At 36.7% G+C, this 22823-nt stretch overlaps 1 protein-coding gene across 1 annotated transcript; it reads right to left on the bottom strand.

Moving 5' to 3' along the window:
* Window positions 1–2656: 2656 nt before the first annotated feature.
* On the bottom strand, window positions 2657–22221 carry map4k2 (mitogen-activated protein kinase kinase kinase kinase 2). Its single transcript, XM_046851899.1, has 32 exons — window positions 21892–22221; window positions 20045–20102; window positions 19665–19755; window positions 17421–17485; window positions 17264–17319; window positions 16946–16993; window positions 16378–16420; window positions 16171–16243; window positions 15824–15955; window positions 15643–15705; window positions 15260–15341; window positions 14959–15069; window positions 14767–14845; window positions 13109–13167; window positions 12854–12900; window positions 11129–11167; window positions 10869–10902; window positions 10522–10669; window positions 10072–10235; window positions 9733–9774; window positions 9257–9341; window positions 8897–8976; window positions 8597–8657; window positions 8363–8486; window positions 6408–6466; window positions 6047–6150; window positions 5755–5938; window positions 5601–5669; window positions 5424–5510; window positions 5115–5185; window positions 4477–4532; window positions 2657–4384 (listed from the first exon to the last, which is right to left on the bottom strand). The coding sequence occupies exons 1-32, from the start codon at window positions 21985–21987 to the stop codon at window positions 4297–4299; spliced, it is 2598 nt and encodes an 865-aa protein (XP_046707855.1). The 5' UTR covers window positions 21988–22221; the 3' UTR covers window positions 2657–4296.
* Between the last annotated feature and the right edge of the window lie 602 nt (window positions 22222–22823).

Here is a 22823-nt window from a genome sequence, read left to right as displayed (position 1 = left end):
AAGGAAAAGCTTGAGGCCTCTGCACAAGATCCTCATAAGCTTCACAACATCTTCTCTTCTCTACTCAACCCCCCTGCTGCACCTGCTCCATCCTCCCTGACTGCTAATGACTTTGCCTCCTTCTATGATGAGAAGATTAAGAAAATCTGCCAGACCTTCACTTCCTCTCCAACAATGACTACACAACACAGCCAACAATCCACTACGTCTCTGTCAAGCTTCTCAACCTTAACAGAAGATGAGATACTGCAAGTCATCCGATCTTGCAATCCCACCACCTGTCCTATCCAATCCCGTCAACTACGCTCCAGACCATCACGCAAGATCTCCTGCCCTTCATCTCCACAATCATCAATGGGTCATTAACATCTGGCTATGTACCAACTGCCTTCAAGCAAGCAAGGGTCATTCCCATCTTGAAGAAACCTGCTCTGGATCCATCAGACATCAACAACTACAGACCGGTATCACTTCTCTCCTATCTTTCTAAATCCCTGGAACGCACTGTTTTTAACCAACTGTCTGTCTATCTCTTACAGAACAACCTTCATGATCCGAACCAGTCTGGGTTCAAAGCGGCACATTCCACAGAGATGGCCCTTTTGGCCTTTCAGCAGCATTTGACACAGTCAACCACAAGACACTTTTGTCAACCCTCAAGAGCCTTGGTATCTGCGGAACAGCATGGGAATGGTTTGCTTCCTACCTGGAAGGGCGCTCATACCAGGTAACATGGAGGGGATCCACATCTGCCCCATGCAGACTCACCACTGGTGTCCCACAAGGCTCTGTACTTGGTCCCCTCCTTTTCTCCCTCTATACCCACTCCACTGGTGAAGTCATATCATCACATGGGTTTTCTTATCACTGCTATGCAGATGACACTCAACTCATCTTTTCTTTTCCTCCATCAGATACCACAGCTTCCGCTCGGATCTCAGCATGCTTGTCAGACATATCCTCATGGATGAATGCTCACCAACTAAAACTCAACCCCAGCAAAACAGAACTGCTGGTCATTCCAGGTGATTCATCTCCAGGTCAAGATCTCCAAATAACACTTCATGACTCTCTGCTCTCCCCTTCAGCCACTGCTCGTAACCTTGGGGTAACTATGGACAATGAACTGTCTTTCTTCCCACATGTCGCTAATGTTGCTCGTTCTTGTCGATTTCTTCTCTATAACATCCGAAGGATTCGACCATTTCTGTCCATACAGGCTGCCCAGGTGCTTGTTCAGTCTCTTGTCATTTAAAGACTTGACTACTGCAACTCTCTGCTTGCAAGTCTTCCCCTGAACGCTATTCGTCCACTGCAAATGATCCAAAACGCAGCTGCACGACTTGTGTTCAATCAGCCCAAGTTTTCCCACACCACCCCACTGCTGCGCTCCTTCACTGGCTTCCAGTAGCTGCACGTATCAGATTCAAAACACTGATGCTTGCCTACAAGGCCAAAAATGGACCAGCACCATCTTACCTCAGTGACTTCATCACATCTCGCACTGCACCACGCTGTCTGAGATCCTCCAGCACTGCTCGACTGGTACCACCTTCTCTCAGAATGAGAGGTAAGTACACTTCAAGGCTCTTCTCTGTTCTGGCACCGAGGTGGTGAAATGAACTTCCCCTAGATGTCCGTACAGCAGAGTCCCTGATTATCTTCAAGCGACGACTGAAGACCTACCTCTTCCTTAAATACCTAAATTAGCACTTTCCAAGTTTGTAGAATTCGAGTTATATTTATATTAAGTTTGTAATCTTGCATACCAGTGTAGATTTATTCATTACTAGAGATTTAAAGCACTTTTGTACGTCGCTCTGGATCAGGGCGTCTGATAAATGCCGCAAATGTAAATGTAAATGTAAATGTAAATGTACTTTTCTCATCACTCTGTCGATCCCAATTCTGTTTTGCCAACCTCTTTCTCTTCATGCTTTCCTGCACTTCCTCATTCCACCTCCATGTCTCTTTGTCTTCCTTTCTCTTTCCAGGTGTCACACCAAGTACCTTTCTAGCTGTCTCATTTATCACTTCTGCAGTAGTTACCCAACCATCCAGCACCACTTTACCACCACCGAGCCCCTGTCTGACCTCTTCCCTGAATCTCTCACTACAGTCTTCCTCCTTTAGTTTTCACAATATAATTATTTTTTTCAGTCCTCACTCTCCTCCCTACGGACCACAATATGATGCTGTCTAGCTACACTGCCCCTGCCAACACCTTACAGTCTCCAATCTCCTTCAGGTTGCATCTCCCACATAGAACATAGTCCACCTGTGTGCAACTTCCTCCACTCTTATACATCACCCTTCTTCTTAAAATAAGTATGTATTGATTGTCAATTGGGTAATTTTGATAAATTAGGCATAGATTAATTATAACACTTGGTCATATTTAGAGGTTTTATTACATAATTATATTATTTTAATCACTAACTGTTTACCACACCTATGTGCTATGAACATAATTTTTTTATTCTCTATCTACCTGAATATCCTCCTGGGCTTCTTTAGGTCTCAAAAAAATTAAGTGTTGCAATACATAGAGCTATATGAAATGTATTCATCAGGGCCGTAATAACAACTGTGTGGTCCTCAGTCAATTCTACAAAACAAAACCTCAGGTGACAACAAAACAACAACAAACACTACATATTTTATAATGTATTTATTTATTTCACCCCAAAGTAAACCAACTTTAAGTTTCCAGCTGGGAATAAATAAGTACACAATTTCTACGTAACAATCATGATGAGAGCAGCCTGGTGTTGATGAAATGCACAAATTCTTTAATCATCAAGTGTGAAAGTCACCATTCTACAATGAGGAGAATTGTTTACAAATGGACACCCTTTAAGACAGTTATGAATCTTCCCAGAACTGGGTGTCCTAGTACATTAAGTCCAAGGTCAGACCAGTTAGGAGGCATGTGTGTAAAGACAGAAATTCTGTGATGGGGAACTGGGTTAATACATGAGAAGAAATACCACTTCTTGTACATTTTTGTCCTTCAGTTTTCATCAGCAACTGAAACTGAAGACAAAACAATGTAATACGTGTTTAGGAATCCTCATATGAGATTATAGTCCACCCTGCTAAGTGAGAACATGTTTAAACATCTATTGAACTTTATTTACATTTGAAACACTTTTTTGTAAATGAGGTAAAACCACAAGGAATATTTTAATATTTTTGCCCATGTGTACCAGTTTATATTTGTTAAACAAATCCATATCTATATCAACAGAAAAAATTACAGTTTTACTGAAAATATTTATAAAAAAAAAAGTCAGCATCATGATAGTAGTTTCCCTTGAAAATACTTAGTCATCTCCAAAGTTTAAGAAATATTTTTCTCTGAATGGAGCAACCAACTTTTAACTACATTAAAATGTTTATATTAAAGTATAGTTCCTGAATACAATGCAGCTATTCAGTGCAGTTAAACTGAACTTGGCTAGCTGGAAATCTGCAAGATGTTAACCATGACAGACATGAGAGCAATGTTCCAAAGTTAAAGCTTTGGAGCCTTATCTGTTTAAGCTAAGAGTACAAATGAGCAGGTCAGATCGGTCAAATACGAACAGGCTAAAACAGTACAGCAAGGCTGCATCAGTTGCTTTAATTAAGGTGGAATTGAGGACTAAATCCCACTTGCACTGCAATCAGCAGTCAGTAAAACAGCAGTCAGTCAAACACCTTTGTTGAAAAGGCAGTAAACAGTTAAGCAACAGTTAACTTATAAATAAAATATTGTTATGCTAGCCTTTTAGTTTGGATTTTTCTGCTAAGCTCTGTACAGTTAGTATGAATAAACGCTGTCATATGAATTACATAAATTATTTATGAATCAGTCTGTTTGTATTCCAGTCAGATCTGATTTTAGAGAGTGCTTTAAGAGTCATTTTAGTGTACCATCTTAAAACGAACTATGTCATTATAAGGTAAAGTGCAAGGACACAAATGACAGAATGAATGGTGAAAAAGCAGTCCTCTATAGCTCTAATTGGGGTTTTTTCATTGCATTTATAGAATGTGCATTTGTCAATGCTGAAAAGTTTTGTTTTTTACTTGAAGAAACAAAAGCAATCAGCGGGTAACAAACTGCTGTATTTGCTAATACTCAGACCATCATATTTTCCCTTATGTACTTATAAAGACTTATGAAGATTTGCAATTATAGACAGTCGAACATAAAACATCATTTTATAGACTTTATAGTTTTCCAGAGTGGTTTTTTTTACGTCTTTCTATCTCCAGTTCCTTTGGCCACTCCTCATTGTTTTGCTGCTTTCAGTAGCTGTTTTCATGACCAGTTAAAATATACAAATTGCTGGACGATGAAGGGTTGTCAGTTGGGGTACTTTGTAAAACAATGTCTCTGCAAAAAATTTTTTTTTGTTCAATGAAGTTAAATGAAGTTATATCAAAATCAACCGGGAAATCAACATATAGAGAAATAAGTTCTATTACCTGTTTGTGCCTAAAACCCGAAAAACTCGTGTTTCATCTGTGATTTCTTGTGTTATCTGTAAAACAGAAATATGACTTCAAGTTTAGGACATATAATGTATATAAAATCTTGAAATGTATAAATAATCAAACATAAGCATTTATACATAAAGATTAAGAGTAATTGAGAGCAAATTAGGAACTAACCCCTTCTTAACACATGGTGTAGTTCTGAGTGCAAAAAGCCTCACATTTATGTTCTGTTTTTTAGTTCACATCAAGTGTGATAGCTTGAGCCATTTATTTGTTTTGATTCTAGTCCTGTGTCCACTTTTGTTTGGTTACTGGTACATTTCCTGATTCACCTATCTGTTTCTTTCTAGCTGTTTTTGCCTTACTACTTAGATTAAAATGCATTTATATCATTAAATCCAATCCTTGTGTTTTTTTTTTACCTTCTCTAAGGACAGAGACTATATTATTTGGATTAGCTCTGATAAACAATTTGCAGAGTTTGCACACTAACTCATATAGGTTTTTTTTTTTTAAAAGGTGCAGAAAAGCATATACTTTAATGATATTTGACATTTAATACATTTCTAGGACTTAGCCATAATGCTTGCCTATAAAAACACATACTGATTGCTAAATTGAAATACCTCACAGTTGTGCAGACTGCGTCCTTTAAGTCCATGTTTCCAGAAAGCTAAAACACTATCTTGAAGACAAACTGCAAAGAAAGAAAAAAAAAAGGCAAAATGTATAAATCACCTACTCCTTTTAACAGACAGTTTACCTTGGTGTAAGAATTTAAAGAATTTAAGTGTAAGAAATTACAGTATTTTGATTTACTTTTCATTTTGACGATATATTACATGGTAAAACAAAAGAACAGAATAATAGATAAAAAAATCAATTCATATTCTTAATCTAGAAGGAAATGGCTAAAAATAAGTATATTTTCTTACCTAAAGTCTCGATAGGGAAATCAAACTCCATTTCTGAGGCTAAATCCATACTTGGAACACCCTGCAGATTGACAATCTTAACTGTTTCTATAGGAGACAAAACACTGATGGTAATATATAATATACAATGTGAGCACTTGACGTATTTGATTCGCAGATAGAATCTAGTGTACTTACTTTCTAGGGCAATCAGGACTGTATCTCTGTCTAGCTGTGTTACCTGCCCTGCTCTTACAAGTTCAATATCTGAAAACAAAAAGAGACAACATGATATAAAGATAGCATGGTAGGTCTATTTCAAGTGTTGTTTGCAAACTATTTCATCAAGCACCTGAACTGGATTTTGGTGTGCCATTCAGCTCAATTATGTCAAACTTTAGTTGTTGTTTTGTCTGAGGGTCATCACTTCTTGCTTGGCATTCCCTCACACCTACACAGAGCTGAGGAAGTTCATCCGTGACCAAAACCAGCAGCTCAAAAATAACCAGAGGGTCAGGCAGACTTACAGCTATGTGCTAAAAGAGATTGGAGAGAATAAAAGTAAAGTTTATGTTTAGTGATGTTTTGTCTAACTAAATACAAGATTAGCAATGGAGTGCAATGCAAAGAATCAATGGACTCACCTTTAGATGCATGAACTTTTGTAGGGGCTCATACCACAGGAGCAGAACAAGCCCAGAGGGTACAGCCGCACAAAGAAAGGTGCTGTCAGTATATGGGTTACGAGCTGTAAAGAATAAAAAAATGGACAATAAAAAAAATGCCCTCAATTATTGGCAAAATATTTTCCTAAGCCCCAAATCCAGTGGATGTTTCTTTAAATTGTTGCAATCAATCAGAAAAGTCAAAAAGCATCAAAGAACAAACCAATTCTAAGATTGAACATAATAAAATGCCCATAATTATAGGCAAAATGCTAGCATATAAAAAAAATCCAAAGAATAGAATCACAATTGCCACGTACTAAATAGTGAGCTGCCTTACCAACACTGCACTTTCGACAGCCTTTAGTGTCTGGGATTTTTAGTGACACTGCAAACTTCCTGTGAAAAAATAATTTGCAGGTGTTAATGTAAAAACCTGAACCCAGTTTAACATTTTAAGGCCTGGTAAAGCATCACAAGATGAGAAACCAAGCACCTAGTGATGTTTTTTTAGGCTCCATATAGCAGTTATTAATGCTACAGCATACAAATCGTATTCAAATAGTTTTCATTTTACATCACACAAATGGAATACAGTAATCCCCCGCTTTACCGCGGTTCGAATGTAACACCCTCGGTTTACCGCAAAATTGCATTTGCCACATAACTAATTTGTCTTAGCCTCTTTTTTGACGTCATAGGACACTTCAACCAATAAACAAGCAGAGAACGTCTCTAGGTTATATATGTAACCCTAGTTCCCTGAGGGAACGAGACGCCATGAGCCATCCGCTGGGGCTGGAGGAGTAAGGGAGAACCAGAGGGGACAGTGTGACATCTCTCGAGAAGACAGGCCGGAAGAGACCCAAAATCGAGTAGCCTCGCTCTACAGTGTGCAGGGCCCACTGAGACACATCTGGAAGAGCTTTTCAAGCTGCCAGAAAGTGCCTTAGGGGTATCAGTCTCTCAAAACTGACCTTCGATGTGCCTAGAGCCAAGGCAGTGCCCTAAGATGGCTCTAGGGGTGGCGAGATCTCCTGGACCACAACAATGCTGGGCGGAGACCAAGGAGACAGCTTGATGGAGCTGGCCATGCCCTGAAGCACCGAGGGTGGCAGGGTTAACAGACTAGGTCCCTGAGGGGGCCAGGGTAGGGCGGGCACCGGATACTGCGGTGCAACGCGCCCCTTCACGGCATAATCCCCAGAATGTCCTATCTCAGGACCTTTTTAGCCGCAGCCCTCTTATTGAAGATGACAGTCCTCAGATCTAACTTCATGGGGCTTCAGCCCGGGCCGGGCAGGATCCTTGACAGGGGGACTGCAAGACACAACGCTCCATTTATGTACCTCCCGATGGGAGATGGTTGGTGGGGTTGGGGCTGCGCCTGCTAAGCAGCACCATGAGAGAGGCATGGGAGGTCCACCGTCTGGCAAAGCTAGGTAACTGGCCGCCTGGGGCACCTCCCACATCCAGTTAATGGAGCAGTTCAGCCTAAAACGCGTTATAGGACTGCCATGGTGTGCAGGGACGCAGCGGCTTTACCTGCCGAGGCGTAAACCTTACCCACAAGCACCGACGTATTACGCAGGGTTTTCGTGGGTAATGTCGGTGGGTAATGTCTTGAGGGAAGAGGATTTTTGACGGATTAGACATTATTTCAGAGCGTGAACACTTGGGCGCGTTTCCAAAGCGTTTTGACGCAGCTCGAGTTCCTGAAAGGGAACTATGCATAGGTTACACTACTACATAGTGTACTGTATTACGATGGATTTACACAAAATTCATCCCGCTATATTCTTGCAAATATTTTCTGTGGGTGTTTAAAGTGTGTGGAAGGATGAATTATGGTTTAAACAATAAAAGAAGCATTTTTAGGGTGGTGCCAATTTGTCGCGGTTTTTCCTTTATTGCAGGTGGTTTTGGAATGTAACCAATGCAATAAACGGGGGATTACTGTACTATACAACTCTATGCTTTCAAATTTGTGTCAATATAAAGTTGTAATAAAAGCCATGTATGTATGTATACTATGTAAGTCCCATCCAACAGCAAGGCCAATTCCTTTATTTTCGTTATGCACTGATGATATTCGGGTTAAAAAATCAAAAAAGCTAAAAAATAAAACCATTATTGTATATGATATGCATGCGTAGTGTTTTTCTATTGATATATGACCTAATTGCAGAAAATTGTCCATATATTATAAGTAAAATATGATTTTTTTTTTACACTTCTTGGATTATTTTCTACTTTATTTAAATAACTATTGTGGCTAAGAGATGCTGTGTTTACCTGTGAATGATTCTGTCAGCAAAGCGGTTGGTGCTAAGGGATAAGTGAATAGTTTTCCTCTGGACATGTCCTCGTTGCTCAAACAGTGCAGTTAGACTATGGGAGAAAAGCTGACATGACTTTCCTAGGAAAAAGGTTTCATACAAAGAAATATATGTTAAATTGTGCAGAGGACAGCTGTGTTGTTAATAACTGCAAAAAAAATAAAAAAATCTGAAAAAGGCTTTAACGCACCACAGACAGACATTAGGACATTGTTCATTACATATAGCCAGGTACATCTCTGTGGAAGTAACTGTGAAAAATCGCATTCATCATTATTACCACAAGGTAAGAGTCAATGTTTCTGAAATATATTTAATACAATTTCCACTATATACTTTATAAAAAGTTAAATAGTAGGACATACATTATATATATATATATATATATATATATATATATATATATATATATATATATATATACAACAACTAATCGTAATGTAGTGAGATAACATTAAACAATAAATATCCTAGTAAAATGTGAACAAACCTTTTCCAAAGTGTCTTCATGAAGCTCATTTAAGTTGAGCGTGTAGACCCCCTCCTCTGCACCCAGTATCAGATACTGATCTAGAATAAGTTATTAAAAGATGGTCAGTATAAAAATCTACATCTCCAGACTCTGTGCACATTATCAATAAAGAGTTAATATCACTCATAAGTAAGCAATACAAATATCATTATATAGTCATTAACCTATCAACAATTACAAATGTTTTTAATCTGCTTATGTTGAATATACATCATGTGCAACTCATTAGCCACTTTAATAGGAACACCTGTACATCTGAATTTAAGTGCTCAACAACACTGACATATAAATAATGAACATTAGTTAGCAAATTCCTACCTCTAGTTTTAGGGAAAACCCATGTCACAGCACAGTGGATTCTTAATGGGCAGCCATTGAAGACTTTAGAGAAACAGGCCCCCATCTGTGAAAGAGAAAATAGACACTCGATTATTTCTGTGAATATTATGTGAAAAAACTGCAGTGTCTTTTTTTTCAGCTACATTTATGCACAAATGTTTTTTTAAGTTTGTTCTTAAAAAAAGTTTGCGAAATGTAGCCTGGTCTAGCCAATTGTGACATGGTAAAGAAATGAAATACAACCTAATGTGTCATTGCCATGTGAATTCCTGTTTAAAACACAGTGCCACACTGTATTATAGACATACATGTTTATTTGCAATATACTGATTATTTGAAATAAAAATTGAAAAAGATAGGAAAATCTTTTAGTAACCCTAATTACTATATGTGAAGTAAAACAGAAAGTGTAAGAGTTCACCAGAGCACATGTGAGTAAATGGGGAAACACTTACATGGACTTGGGGGGTAGGAGGGAGTCCGTGAGAATCAGCTCTCTACAGGTTAGATGTTACAACACAACAACAAAAAAAAAATAAAATGCATGTGGTTTGTGTTAGTGGCACTAATCAGTTAAAATTGTATTAATTGAAAACTTTAACTACATTATAAAGACTAAAGATTCTTTTAGAGGTTTGATATCATGATTTTAGTGTCAGTGTTTTTAAAACAAATAGGAACTACAGTGCAAATGTAAAGAATGTGAAATAGTTTTCCAAAATAACGAAACGTGACCAAACACCTATTTACAGACAAATTAGAAGCTCAGGCTTAGGCAAAAACTTGTGTCTGACCGAATCTTCTGCTTTTTTTCTCATCGTACTCCACTCAGGAGAGAGAGCTGTGTCTTTGCTGGTATGAAGGCTTTGCTGTTCGCCCTGAGCATCATCCTTCTCAGGAACACAAGGGTCACTGTCCCACTGCCGTACATCATGACTGCCTGAGCACCTTATCAGAGCTGTGGAGTGTTTAGAAGGAGCAGTAGTCAGACTCACATTATTGGGGTTTTTTGTTGTTGTTGCTTAACAGGACTAGACCTGAATAGTGAATATTGATATTCTGCAGTTGGCTTTAGAATCGTAGAACTCAAGCAGCAACAAAAAAAAACAGGAATACATGAAAGTAAATACTTCCTCCGACCCCATCCATTCAGCCATCTGCATATTTTCTGTTATATAAGTTACATACACTTTAAAGAGTGAATATGTGTGGTTGGGGGTGGTGTTTGAACATCTCTTAAATACCTGATTTGGGCCGAAGTGTTGTATCAGATTTTAGGGTGGCACTGGGCCTCAGAGTTGGATCTGCGCCCTGCTGATGGCTCATGGGAGGAAGTGATGCAGTGGCTAATACTGGTGGAGGACTGTATAATCCACTTTTCCTCTTCCCCCACTATGAAATATCAAAAAACACTCATATTAGTACAGATTTTTGCAAGGGTTAATCTTTTTTTTAATTTTACTTATGTGTTACAAAGGTGGTTAAGGTTTAAAAGAACAATGGTCTAAATGTAATGCACTTAAAACCTCCTGCACGTTAATGTTCTTATTTGACTCACATTTGACTCTAATTGTTTTTTTACAATTCATACCTCACAGGACGGCTGTGTTTTTATTGTGAGGCTTCTGAAAGGGTAAAAGAAATCAACATAATAATGATAAATACAGTGTAACATATTTAAACATGCAAATTATTTTTATAAATGCTAAGAGTGATAGGTTTGTTTTAAAGCATAACATTTGAGAAACTCTGAGACTTGATATGAATGATACTATACTATACTGTTTTTACAGTACTGCAATAATGTAATAATTAATATGCATAAAATTGTGACTTTAGGCTACTTCCTACCTCTGCTGCAGTTCCTCTTCCACACATTCCAGGAGACTCCTGCAAATCCACCATTATAAATTATATTTATATTTATTTGGAAATTAAATTTCTAATGTTTAGTGCTCTACTTAGCCCTCTTCTTTACATTGCCCCAACATCAGATCAAAGAATTGGTATTACTGCCTGGTCTTTCTTTGGAATGATATGGCAGTGGTGACATAGGCAGAGCAGGCAATTGCCTAGGGCCCCAGGCTTGGAGGGGGGCCTCTATAACCATAGCAAACCTATAAACTACTTCACTAATCAAGACCGGCAGCATACCCTCAGGCTCTTTGTCCATTGGATGTAAAATAACTGTCCAGTTAATATCACTGTTTAAATGTGGGTCCCTTACATTTAAACAGTTATTTATCTAAACAGGCATGCAAAGAACGTGCAGCTCATGATGCTTTTGAGCTGTCATCATATTTTTTTTATATTAATGTATAATGGAGCTGTATTCTGCCGATTCACGTCAGAGTCATTTGAAAATGGATCATAATTTACAGCTAGTTTACAGTTTAAGACTTTGAATTTGTGTATATATTACGCTTTGAATCCAAGCTGTTCATATTGTAACATTTTTTTCAGGAGTTGACAAAAATCCAAAAAAAAGGTAAAAGTTTGGAAATAAAAACAACAATTGTTAGTGACCTTGGCCAAGAAATAATGATAATATTAATAGTAATTATAACAATAATAATAGAAATAATAATAACAATAATAATTTTTTTTGTGTGTGCTGACCTTAGTTAAAGTTTAATTATTATGCACATTTAAATACATATATAAAAATACTAACAACAGTATTGTATACTTTTTATTTATTTAGTATAGTGGAGGGAATGTTGGAGGGGTCTCTAATATAAATATTGCCTAGGGCCTTCAAATGTCTAAAACGGGTCCTGTGTATCTGTATTCATTCAATTCCCAAACAGCACACCAACATGTGTGCAAACCAGTAGTGGGATTTGCCAACAGTTTGAGGAGAAGAGAAAGTGTAGAAAGTGGAATATACACCTCTGTTTCACAGCAGAGAATAACTGCTTTTTTAAATTCCAGTGAAGCCTGAAGAACATGCAATGCATGACATGACATGACAACACATAACATGATACAAATGCTGTACCTATGATAATTATTTCATGTGTACATTACTTTAGAGCTTTGTGTTATGGTCTGTAATTTCATCATTTCCTCAGTGATTCTATACAAATGGAGGGTGGGGAGTCCAAAAACTTTTATTATATTTTTATACATAAAATATCCTAAAATGATCCAAGAACTGATGTGGAATTAGTTTTATAATAACTAATCAGATATATGCAGAAGAGGGTTAAAGTGTAGCTAACAATCAGAATATTTTTTTATGTTCATATGTAACAAAAGGTGCCCATCTGTCAGTTTACACATATTTCTTAAACATTATTTAAATAAAAAAAGACAAAATAAGTTATACAGTATAACATTCACACATGCATAACAATGCACTTAATTCTCTAGATGTGCAAATGTTACTGTACTAAAAGGTCAAATTTGTTCATGTGTTACAGTATATAAGTTTTAATTCATGTGTCAAAACAAATTTACCTTTGCTTTTGTACGTTCACATTTACATCTGACAAATTGTTTAGATCTGGACATTTGTTATATCACATGTGAATTATGACATTAGTTGTGTTAATAAAGATTAAAAGTTCTTACGGTGATTCGGTTTCATCGCCTGAAATGCTCCAGTCATCACATGAATCCTAATAAGAATATACTCCAGTTATTTTGAATTAAATCCTAGATCTTCATCAGATGAATAATATATAAAGAACCCATTATCACCACCAGCCAACATATAATCACACACATACATTGTCTTAGAGGAATCTTAAAACAGTAAGAATATTCCCAGGAATCCAGATACACTTATATGTGTAAGGTTTAATATACTATAAAGTTTAAACTCACCAGATCGGGATATGGATCTGTCTCTTTCCTCCTCAGAGGTGCAAATTTGACCTGATCAACTAGGATAAAAGGAATATCAGACAGTTGTATGTATTTGTATTTGCAGGTTGTCTATGTATGTACATTATATAAGTATTCACCTTCTTGAACCTTTTTGTTTTGTATTACAAGCTGTAACTGAATCCCATAATAAAGTAAGACCAAAGTTGAACTTTTTGAAATTAGTACAAAGTGCTGCATTTGATGGAAATTAAATATGCTCGTTACCCTGAGAAAATTCTCCTGTCAGTGAAGCATGATGGTGCTAGACTTTTGAAGAATAATTATGTAAGCAAGGCCTTAGTTTTGCCTTATTCTTATTATTTGAATGCTAATTTCCATGCAATTTTATTTTGTAATAATGGATTTAATAGTGCTCTGGCGCATATATAGAGTTGGAAATCTTCTTTATTAAACTGATTTAAAATGTTTTCAAGAACTTATCCTGAGCTAGTTTCAAAAAGCTTGTTTGTCTCCACTATTATATGTATGTTCTCATTGGGATCTTCCAGGAACCAGTAAGTCATGTGACATTAACTGCATACTGATGAACTCCATGCAACAAAAGTTTTTTATATCTTTGTAAACTATATTAATTTATATCTTGTTTTGTGTAAATAACTCAAATTAAGTCCAATTCATATCCTGTTTGTAATTATCAAGTGGGTGGATAATTTTATATGATAATATGAAATTTAGAGCATCTCTCTTTTTGTGATTCCAACCTGTTTTTCTGTACTGTTATTGTGAACGCTTGTATAATTTCCATCTATACTACAGAACAGTTTCATTGTGTGTTTAGTTAGCCTGCAACAGCATTTAAATGCAGTAATCTTACTATTAGCACATGTGACAATAGTGCCTATGTAATCGAAAAGACACCCCCACGTGCACACACACAAGTACACACAGATCATTTCACATGGCTCTACTCAAATGGAGTTGTGTGTATGTGTTTGAATGTGAATACGTCACCAGCAGAACACACGCCATTGGCGTGTGTAAAACAGTGCCAGCTCTATGGGTTTCTGTGCCCACTGACATCACCAGTGCTTACTTGAATGAATCCCTTCTTTGTTTAAAAAACCATACATTAAACTATGTCTGTATCCTTGAGTATGTGTCTCTGTGAGTGTATGTGTGTACATATACGGTGCTCACAAACTGTGTATTGAGTGAAGCAAGTCATAATAATATACTGTGAAGTATACAAGTGACTAATCCAAGAAGTGTGTCTGGACTTTATTTTTATTCAATCTGATCTCTAACATACAAACAATTCCAAAACAATTCTCTGTCCTGAGAAAAGCAGTGAAAACACATTTACACATTGATTATGGAAGTCAATAAGTAGAGCCATCAAATAATCAATAGTAAAAAGCTATTGTGATCATTTAAAAATGAATAAAGGCAAATATGTGCCTCTGAATATTCTGATTTATATACAGAGTTACTGATACATACAAGGATGTATATATAAGATTTCTAAAAAATTTCTTTTACAAAAAAAATCATGGTTCTGAAAAAAAATATCCTGCACAGGAACATGGATATTTGGATATGGATTGCTCCAGAGTAGAGGAAAAGGTGTACAATGCAATTAGCACTCTCATACTCACACTGTTCCTCAGATAGACTTCTCTCTACCGGTAGACACTTTCCCTTTGACTGGATCTTATCCGGGGTAGCATCATTAGCCTGACCATCACATACGCCCACATGCAATAAACAGTATTATTACTTATATCTTTGCAAATCAGATCTTAAATCTGATGTTTCAAAAAATTATAATAATAAACAGCCAAACTTACTTCATGATCATTGTCATCAATGCTGAGTGCCTGGTGGAGATCTGGGTTGTTGGCCATGTCCAGAAGCTCAATGACAAGGTTTCTGGTCAGTAGCTGTGTAACAAAGGAATGCTAGCAGAAAAGACAACGTAATTATGAAAACATTATTAATTATTGTTATTATTATTATTATTATTATTGTTGTTGTTGTTGTTATTATAACTATGTTAAAGTATTCATTAAAAAAAACATATATATAAACAGTCAAGTTCACACATACAATATAACAGTTCATATATAAAACAAAGCTAGTTTTTTTAACCTGTAACAGAGTTTCAGCTGTGGGTCTCTTACGAGGATTCTTAGTCAAACACATCTTTACAAAGCTATGAAACCCTGCAGACCTGCAAAGAAAGAGGAATAACAAAAAGCTCAAATCAGAATTTAAACTATATTATATATTAAACTGCTTAATACAACATTATTACAATAGGTACATTTATATGTAACTATATAATCCACTTGCAATCAAATCGATAGCTCAATTGGATTAAACAACCTTTATGTAAACCTCAAGCAATCTGAAACATTTAGCTTAATCAGATTGAATTCATTTCGACGGACAAAAATTTACACATGTAAAGTACCTATTGAAGAGCCATACAACAATCTCTCAAAGTATTGCATTATAAAACATGTTGTTACCATTGTGCCTTGTCTTTCAGTTTAGGAGGTTGAAAACTGCTCTTAGACATCAACATCAGAGCTCTGGGACAAACCATTGTTTTGGTTATTAATAATTGCAAGTATTAAACACATACTGGACTTTACATAAGTGCATATGAATCTGCTGCACAAGTGCTGTATGTACCTAAAACATTCTTACTTCATGGGATGAAGATCAAACATGGGTGGCTGCAGCTCTGCCAGCTCAATGGCAGTGATGCCTACCGCCCAAATGTCGCACAAGTGGTTATAGCCACCTTTCTTCTCCACAGCTGCAACCTCAGGGGCCATCCTTGTATATGCAGAAACATATTATATTTAACAGAATTGTTAAGCTACTCAGTGAAGTGCCATTAATTAATTCATTAATTACTGCCGGTCCTGCGGTCCTGCCTTAAAACAGAAGCATTAGTCACCACTGGTGCTGCACAGGACCTACTGCAGTGAGATAAATTAGGAATGGGATGAAGAGGACTGATGATTCTACTCAATGTGCAGATGGCTCACCAGTAGGGCGTTCCAATAAAAGATTTCCTCTTGGCAGCTGTGGCACTGATCTCTGCAGCAACTCCAAAATCAGCTGCAAGGACAAAGATAGAGGGCAGAGCACAGAAAGTCTGATGTAATCAGAAAGATCATTCAAATTGGAAAGCTAGCGTAATGTCTAATCAAAAGTGTGGCTGTGGTTCTTAGACACAACAAATTCCTACTGACCCAGTTTGACATCTCCTCGCTCAGTAAGAAGTATATTGGCACCCTGCATAAAAAAGAGTTACCTGATTCAAATTTAATTCAGAGCTCATAATTTAAAGTTTATAAAAAAAAAAAAAAAAGGATATGATAATGATAATGTATGTCAATGCAATAATGTAGTAATGATAACGTATATTAATGTATGATAATGTGATATGTATGATAATATGATAATTGTTAAGCTCATTATTTTTTAAAAAGTGTCATAATAGAGATTTAGTGTACTAAACTGGGACTTAAAATGGCAATCATTTAATAAAAGTCTGACTGCATATATTACAGCATTTGGTGACTGTGTACCTACAATACCATACACAGCTGTAGCTGTGTCTTTATAGCACTTTCAGTATGAGGTATCCAAAAAGGTTTACTAAAATGCAACTGAGCTGCTTGTCATTTTGAATTTAATCTTCCTCTGTCTATATTTCTGGAATGTCATGCTCATCTTATATCTATAGTAAGTATAGTAATAGTTTAAAAGGCCCCATAAAGCACTCACACACATTATTGAAATAAAAAAAATGTATACCTTAATATCACGATGAATTTTGCCAGTTTCGTGGAGATGATTTAAACCCTGCAGGTGAAAAAAGAAGAAACTTGTGCTTAGTTATTGCACTGAAAAAATACTAGTAACTACAGGCACGGGCACAAACCTTATTGGACAATCACTAAATGTAGAAATAGTCATCTTAAAACAATACCAAAGAACTAAACTCATGTGCAGTGTAGAGCACCATTGTGATTTGTTAACAGGGGGAAAAGGCAGGATGATTTTCATATAACCCCAGGCAAATTTTTTCCATAATTACATGTACAATGTGCAGAAAAAATGATAATGCCTTACCTGCAAAGTTTCTCTACATATATATGCAATCTGTTTCTCCTTTAGTGGCCCAGTCACTGTCGTAAAGGAATAAAACTAACTCTTAATAAAATTGTAATGTATAATAAAATAAAATAAAAATGAGAATTTTAAGGTTTTATAAACAATCAGAGCTTACCATGGTAGATATCTTGCAATGACCCACCTCCACAGTACTCCATGCATATCCACAGCTTTGTGTTTCTAAGAAACAAACAGAAGTATGACAATTATATTAGGAAAAAAAAATAATAATAAATTATTATTATTATTATGATTCTGCTTTGGATGGCTTCTTAATGAGTTTACTGATACATAAAATCAACACAGAGAATGTATGATGTAGTATTTGTGTGTAACGGTATATTTTGTTAAGATCGCCATGTCACAATTATTCAACCCCTATGTAATATTGTTGTTTTTAAAGCTTTCTGACAGTTTTTATGGCCTGAAGTGGAGCTGAACCATTATTAAGTCTTTGGGAACTCTATAATGATCCTTCATTTGCTTTAGCTGTGATGCATATATAAACCCCGACCATGAAGGTGTTTAAGGTGAGTTGCAATCATGGGAAAGACAAAGGAGCTTCCACAAAAGCTGAGAGAGGAGATTATTTCATCACATCTGAAGGGCCTTGGGTATAAGAAGATTTCCAAAAGATTTAACATTCCAAGAGACACCATTGGGAACATTATAAGGAAGTTTAAAACTTATGGAACAGCTGCAAACCTGCCTGGCCGTGGAAGAAAGCTCACAATTTCATCAAGGGCCCTTAACAACTTAGTCAGGACAGCTAAGAAAAACCCCAGTGTGACTGCAAGACAGCTACAGGATGACATGATGAAGGCTGGTACAAGTGCTTTAGTGGCAACTATAAGACATGCACTGAATAATCAAGGACTTCATGGCCGGTCCCCAAGACGCACTCCACTCTTGACCTCAAGGAACATCAGGAGTCGACTAGAATATGCCAGGAGGAATAAAACTACAGAGTTCTGGAAGACAGTTCTATGGACTGATGAAACCAAACTGGAACTTTTTGGACATATGGACCAGCGGTATGTCTGGCGTGCAAAAGGTCAGGCTTATGACCAGAAGAATACCATCCCCACGGTCAAGCACGGAGGTGGGTCAATAATGATGTGCGGCTGTTTTTCTGCGGCAGGAACTGGCAATATTGATTGTGTACCTGGCATCGTGGATTCCCAGAAATACCAGGTCATTTTGAAGAAGAACGTGATGCCTTCTGTTGACAAATTAAACCTTGGTGATCATTGGATCTTCCAGCAAGACAATGATCCCAAGCACACCTCCAAATCAACCAAAGCTTGGTTGGGAAAAAAAAGATGCTGGAGTGTCCTGGAGTGGCCTTCTCAGTCACCAGATTTAAATGCAATTGAAAATCTTTGGTGGGACTTGAAGAAGGCAGTTGCAGCACGGAAGCCATCAAACATCACTGAGTTAGAGGCTTTTGCACGTGAAGAATGGGCAAAGATTCCAATCGAGAGGTGTAACAGAGTTGTCAGCACTTATCGAACAACGCTTGTTAGAAGTTGTAAAAACTAAAGGGTGCTCCACAAGGTACTAAAGCTGGGGGTTGAATAATACTGCACATGCTCATGTGTTACAAAACTTACAATTTTCATTTGAACTTCAAAGTTAAGTCAACTTCTGGTGTCAAAATAACTCTAATATGTATCAATAAATATGTTTTTATTTCACTTTTTTTTTTTCATTTATTTTCATTATATTTCATCAACATCACTGTATTGTCTATTGAGGTGAGGGGGTTCAATATTTCTAATTGCGAGTGTATATATATATATATATATATATATGTATATTTAATACTGGGTTGTTCTCCCTAGGTTTTTATAAAACTTCCACTCATGAGAGAGTTGTTTCAACTAAATTTTAGACAATTTGTTATGGATTTCAGCTACAAGGGTATGGATGATGGATGAGGAGGCATTTTGTTGTTTCAGTTCATCTTTAAGATGTTCAATAGTGTCTTACACAGTTCTTACAACCCAACCTTGATAACCCATATTTAGTCCACTTAGTTTTAATAAAGAGAAATCTAAATTCTACAGCATTGTCTTCCTACTTTGTAGCAACAGTATTGGAGGAGAACCACATAAAAAAAACGTTTAGCTTTATAATGTGTGGGTTTTTACATATACAGTTATGTACAGCTGCATGTCTTTACATGCATGTTGCAGTAACAAACTTGTGCTGGCCAAATATTTGTTACTGTCTGCGCAACTGTTTTAAGTGTGTGGCTGTGAGCAGAGAATACAATACTGTCTGAGAAATGTGTTTATTGTCAGAGTCCAAACATCTGCTGGAAAAAAACAGAAGTGTCAGGCAAGCATAATTCTACCTGTGGTAGCTGCCATAATAGGCCACAATATTCTTATGCTTGCACTCCTTCATTGTGGTTATCTCCTGCTGAATAGATGTGATGTCATCTCCTGGAAGATAAACAACGTGTTAGATTACAGTTCGGAAATGTTATTCCATCACTAATAAAACTTGTTATGAAAGGAAGCATTGAGAGTTTGAAAAAATATATTCCACAATACTTCTGGAACCACTGATTTGCTAGCTTATGTAGGTCAAAAGAAAACTAAACAAAGTAACAGCATGGCCATCAATAACACAGCAGAAATAGCTGCATAGCTGATGTTATGAGGTTAGAAAAAGTGCATATATCTGCAATATGTCAAAGAGTAGATTGTTATAGTAACATTATTTACCTACCTGGATCTAGCTTAACAATTTTAATAGCAGCCATTTTCGAGTTCTTGATGTTCCTTGCCTAGAAAAGAAAATTAAAAATGTATATGCACTTTGTGTTTATCATTACTACAGTAAATTGTGCTCACTGAAATACTGTATTGTAAGTGTTTACTTTTGTGTTAGGAATAGAACAGGCACAGAGCCACCATTCCTAGCAACAATCAGATGAATAATCTCCAAAAGTCACTGCATGGATTATTTTATAAACAATATAGACACGGTGACATTTATAAGGTTAACAAACACAATTGTGGCACAGTAGCCTGTAGAACAAAAGGTCTTGAATTGTACACATCCTGCTCCTGATGACAAATGCAGGTGAAAACTATTTTTGAGGGTTTTTTTAGGCAGAAATTTGTAGGGTGTATAATCAATTCATTACTCTTATTAAACTAGGAAAACGTTGCAATTTATGTGTGATTAACATTTTAAAGAATTTAAGAATTTAAATGTTCAAATCTTTACATTAACTTTTTTTTTCTGACAATGAGAGCAGGACATTTTAAGTGATTTAAACATTTGTGTGAATCTGTTTTTTTTTTTGTTTGTTTTGCCGGGAGATTCCTTTGAGAATGAAAAGCCCTGGCGTAATATGTCAAACATTTTGCTAATATTTCATAGTTCATATTCATAGTTCATAGTTCATATTCACATACAATAGTGGTTCACTTCCTGTTGAATATTGACTTGCATTCACATGACATAATAATACCCTCATGAAGAAGTGATCTAAAATAGAGAAATTATTTTTAACTTAAAACCCATTTAGATTTAATACATCATTGAGTGTAGCAAGCAGAGAAACTAAGTCCATGAATGAATTTCCATTGTGCTCTTGTTTCTGATATTTAGTGCACTATAAACAGACGCGTACATGTCCGTTATCAAAAATGGCCACCCTGTTTTCTTTCTGTCAACGGGGAACACAGCAAACAAGCATCCCTGGACAAAACCTGGAACTTAGCTGAGCTGTCTTCCTGTTGTTTTTCCTGCCATGGCAGTGGACTTCCTGTTCTGAAGTAAGTGACAGTGAAGTGGCCCTTAATGGTCTTACAGCAAAACCTGAAATAGTGTAGCTTAGGACAATGGCTTGGCCAAGAAGCACTGTATATCTCACTTTGATCAGTGATCTAAAAATGCTCTTTACTTTCTGTCCTATGTGCAAATTACACCTGTGAATTCTTTGACTTCATCAAACTACTGCTTTAAAAGGATGTTGAGTTAAGCTACTCTTAAGGATTTTCTTTGTTCACCTAATCTATTATAGAAGAGATTGTGCATAACAATGAGAGTTTGGGAACCTTCAACCAACACGTCATTTCTCTCTCTCTCTCTCTCTCTCTCTCTCTCTCTCTTTGTGTATTTCTGTCTCATTTTTCACTCCAAAACAGCAAGACAGGACATAAAACCACTCATGGAATGTCGAGGCCACACCTGCCTTATATTATTACTAACATCTACCCAAAACTGTTTGTTAGTGTCTGAATGCTTGTGTGCTCATCAGTTAGTAGTTACATGTAATGTAAAAAATGCAGTTTATCCAGATAACAGACAGGGCTGGCTGGTTACGTGGTTATGGTTAAGTTTTTATTATATAAGTATAGTGAAATAGTATAAAACTTGTACCCAACATACAGTTTCAGTAGTAGATGGAAAATTGGTAAATACACATCCTGAAATGAGAAAAGTTTATATCTTCTAGATGAGTCATAACATATTTATAAGCATCTCTGAAACTGTTTCATTCCATGTCGTTTCCATTTCCATGTTTGGGCAGGTTAAACTACTCCAGGGTGGTGGTCTCTCACCTTAAACACATCACCGTATGTGCCACTTCCGATCCTCTGTATGATCTCATAGTCCTTCAGGGGGTCTAGAAATGAAACTCCGATAGTATCCATCATAGCACGGTGAGGGTCCTCAGTAAAAAGACATGACAGCGACTTAATCCCTCAACTGCCTACGAGGAGCTCTATGACCAAATCGATAGCCAAAAAAAGAAGTGTGAAGCAGAAAGAATGATACAAAAAACGTGCGCGTCTTAATTCAGATAAAGCTGCGCGCGCGCGTGTGTGTGTGTGTGTGTGTGTGTGTAGACGCTCCGTGTGTCTCTGAGAGTGAAGAGGCGTCAGTGCGCAATGTGGCGCGCGCGAGAGAGAAAAAGAGAGAGAGAGAGAGAGAGAGAGAGAGAGAGAGAGAGAGAGAAAGTTAGCATCCCCATTGTTCCTGGAAGGAAACCAAAGAATATGCACATCCATGCACATACTTTTTGCGCATGTACACTTTTTGGCCAAGGCCAATATTTTAATATTTATGTTTTTTTTGGTCTTAACAACAAATTATTGCTAGAAGGAAAAATCACTCAAATAGCTAAAATTTTGTAAAAGGTTGTAAAGATACAGACCGCTTTTTAAAGAAAGAAGAGCCCATTTTGTTCCATTCAAGCTGGTTGTTGTTTCAGTTGATGAGGAATTGACAAATAAAATTGTGATCCCAGTCATGTGTTGAATTTCACATCAAACATTTTAATCAACAATATATATATTTTTTTTTTTGTACAAGAAGACTATATAAGTAAGATCCCTGTTGCTTGCTTTCCCCCATACAGTTTAGTGCAGCTAAAGTGAACAATGCAAATGATGGCACAGGAGCTCTCAGGAATCCATTTCTTTCATTCTTGTACATTTAAATTTTTGCTCAGGAGTGAATGTTTAGAGGCTTTTTGTTGGACACAAAAGAG

The sequence above is a fragment of the Silurus meridionalis genome, chromosome 6 (assembly GCF_014805685.1).
Source record: "Silurus meridionalis isolate SWU-2019-XX chromosome 6, ASM1480568v1, whole genome shotgun sequence".
In the NCBI taxonomy this organism is placed as follows: Eukaryota; Metazoa; Chordata; class Actinopteri; order Siluriformes; family Siluridae; genus Silurus; species Silurus meridionalis.
The sequence above is the reverse complement of the archived record's forward strand: the minus strand, read 5'-3'. Positions and strand labels throughout refer to the sequence as shown.

What these genes read in the sequence shown, in the direction of transcription:
- map4k2 (XM_046851899.1), bottom strand. Translation starts at nt 21,987, where the DNA reads ATGATGGATACTATCGGAGTTTCATTTCTAGACCCCCTGAAGGACTAT. An exon ending in TTTATTGGAACGCCCTACTG is followed by an intron (nt 15,956 to 16,170) that starts GTGAGCCATCTG and finishes TGCATATACAAG; the next exon opens with GATGGCCCCTGAGGTTGCAG. An exon ending in GGTTTTCCCTAAAACTAGAG is followed by an intron (nt 8,977 to 9,256) that starts GTAGGAATTTGC and finishes AACTTATTCTAG; the next exon opens with ATCAGTATCTGATACTGGGT.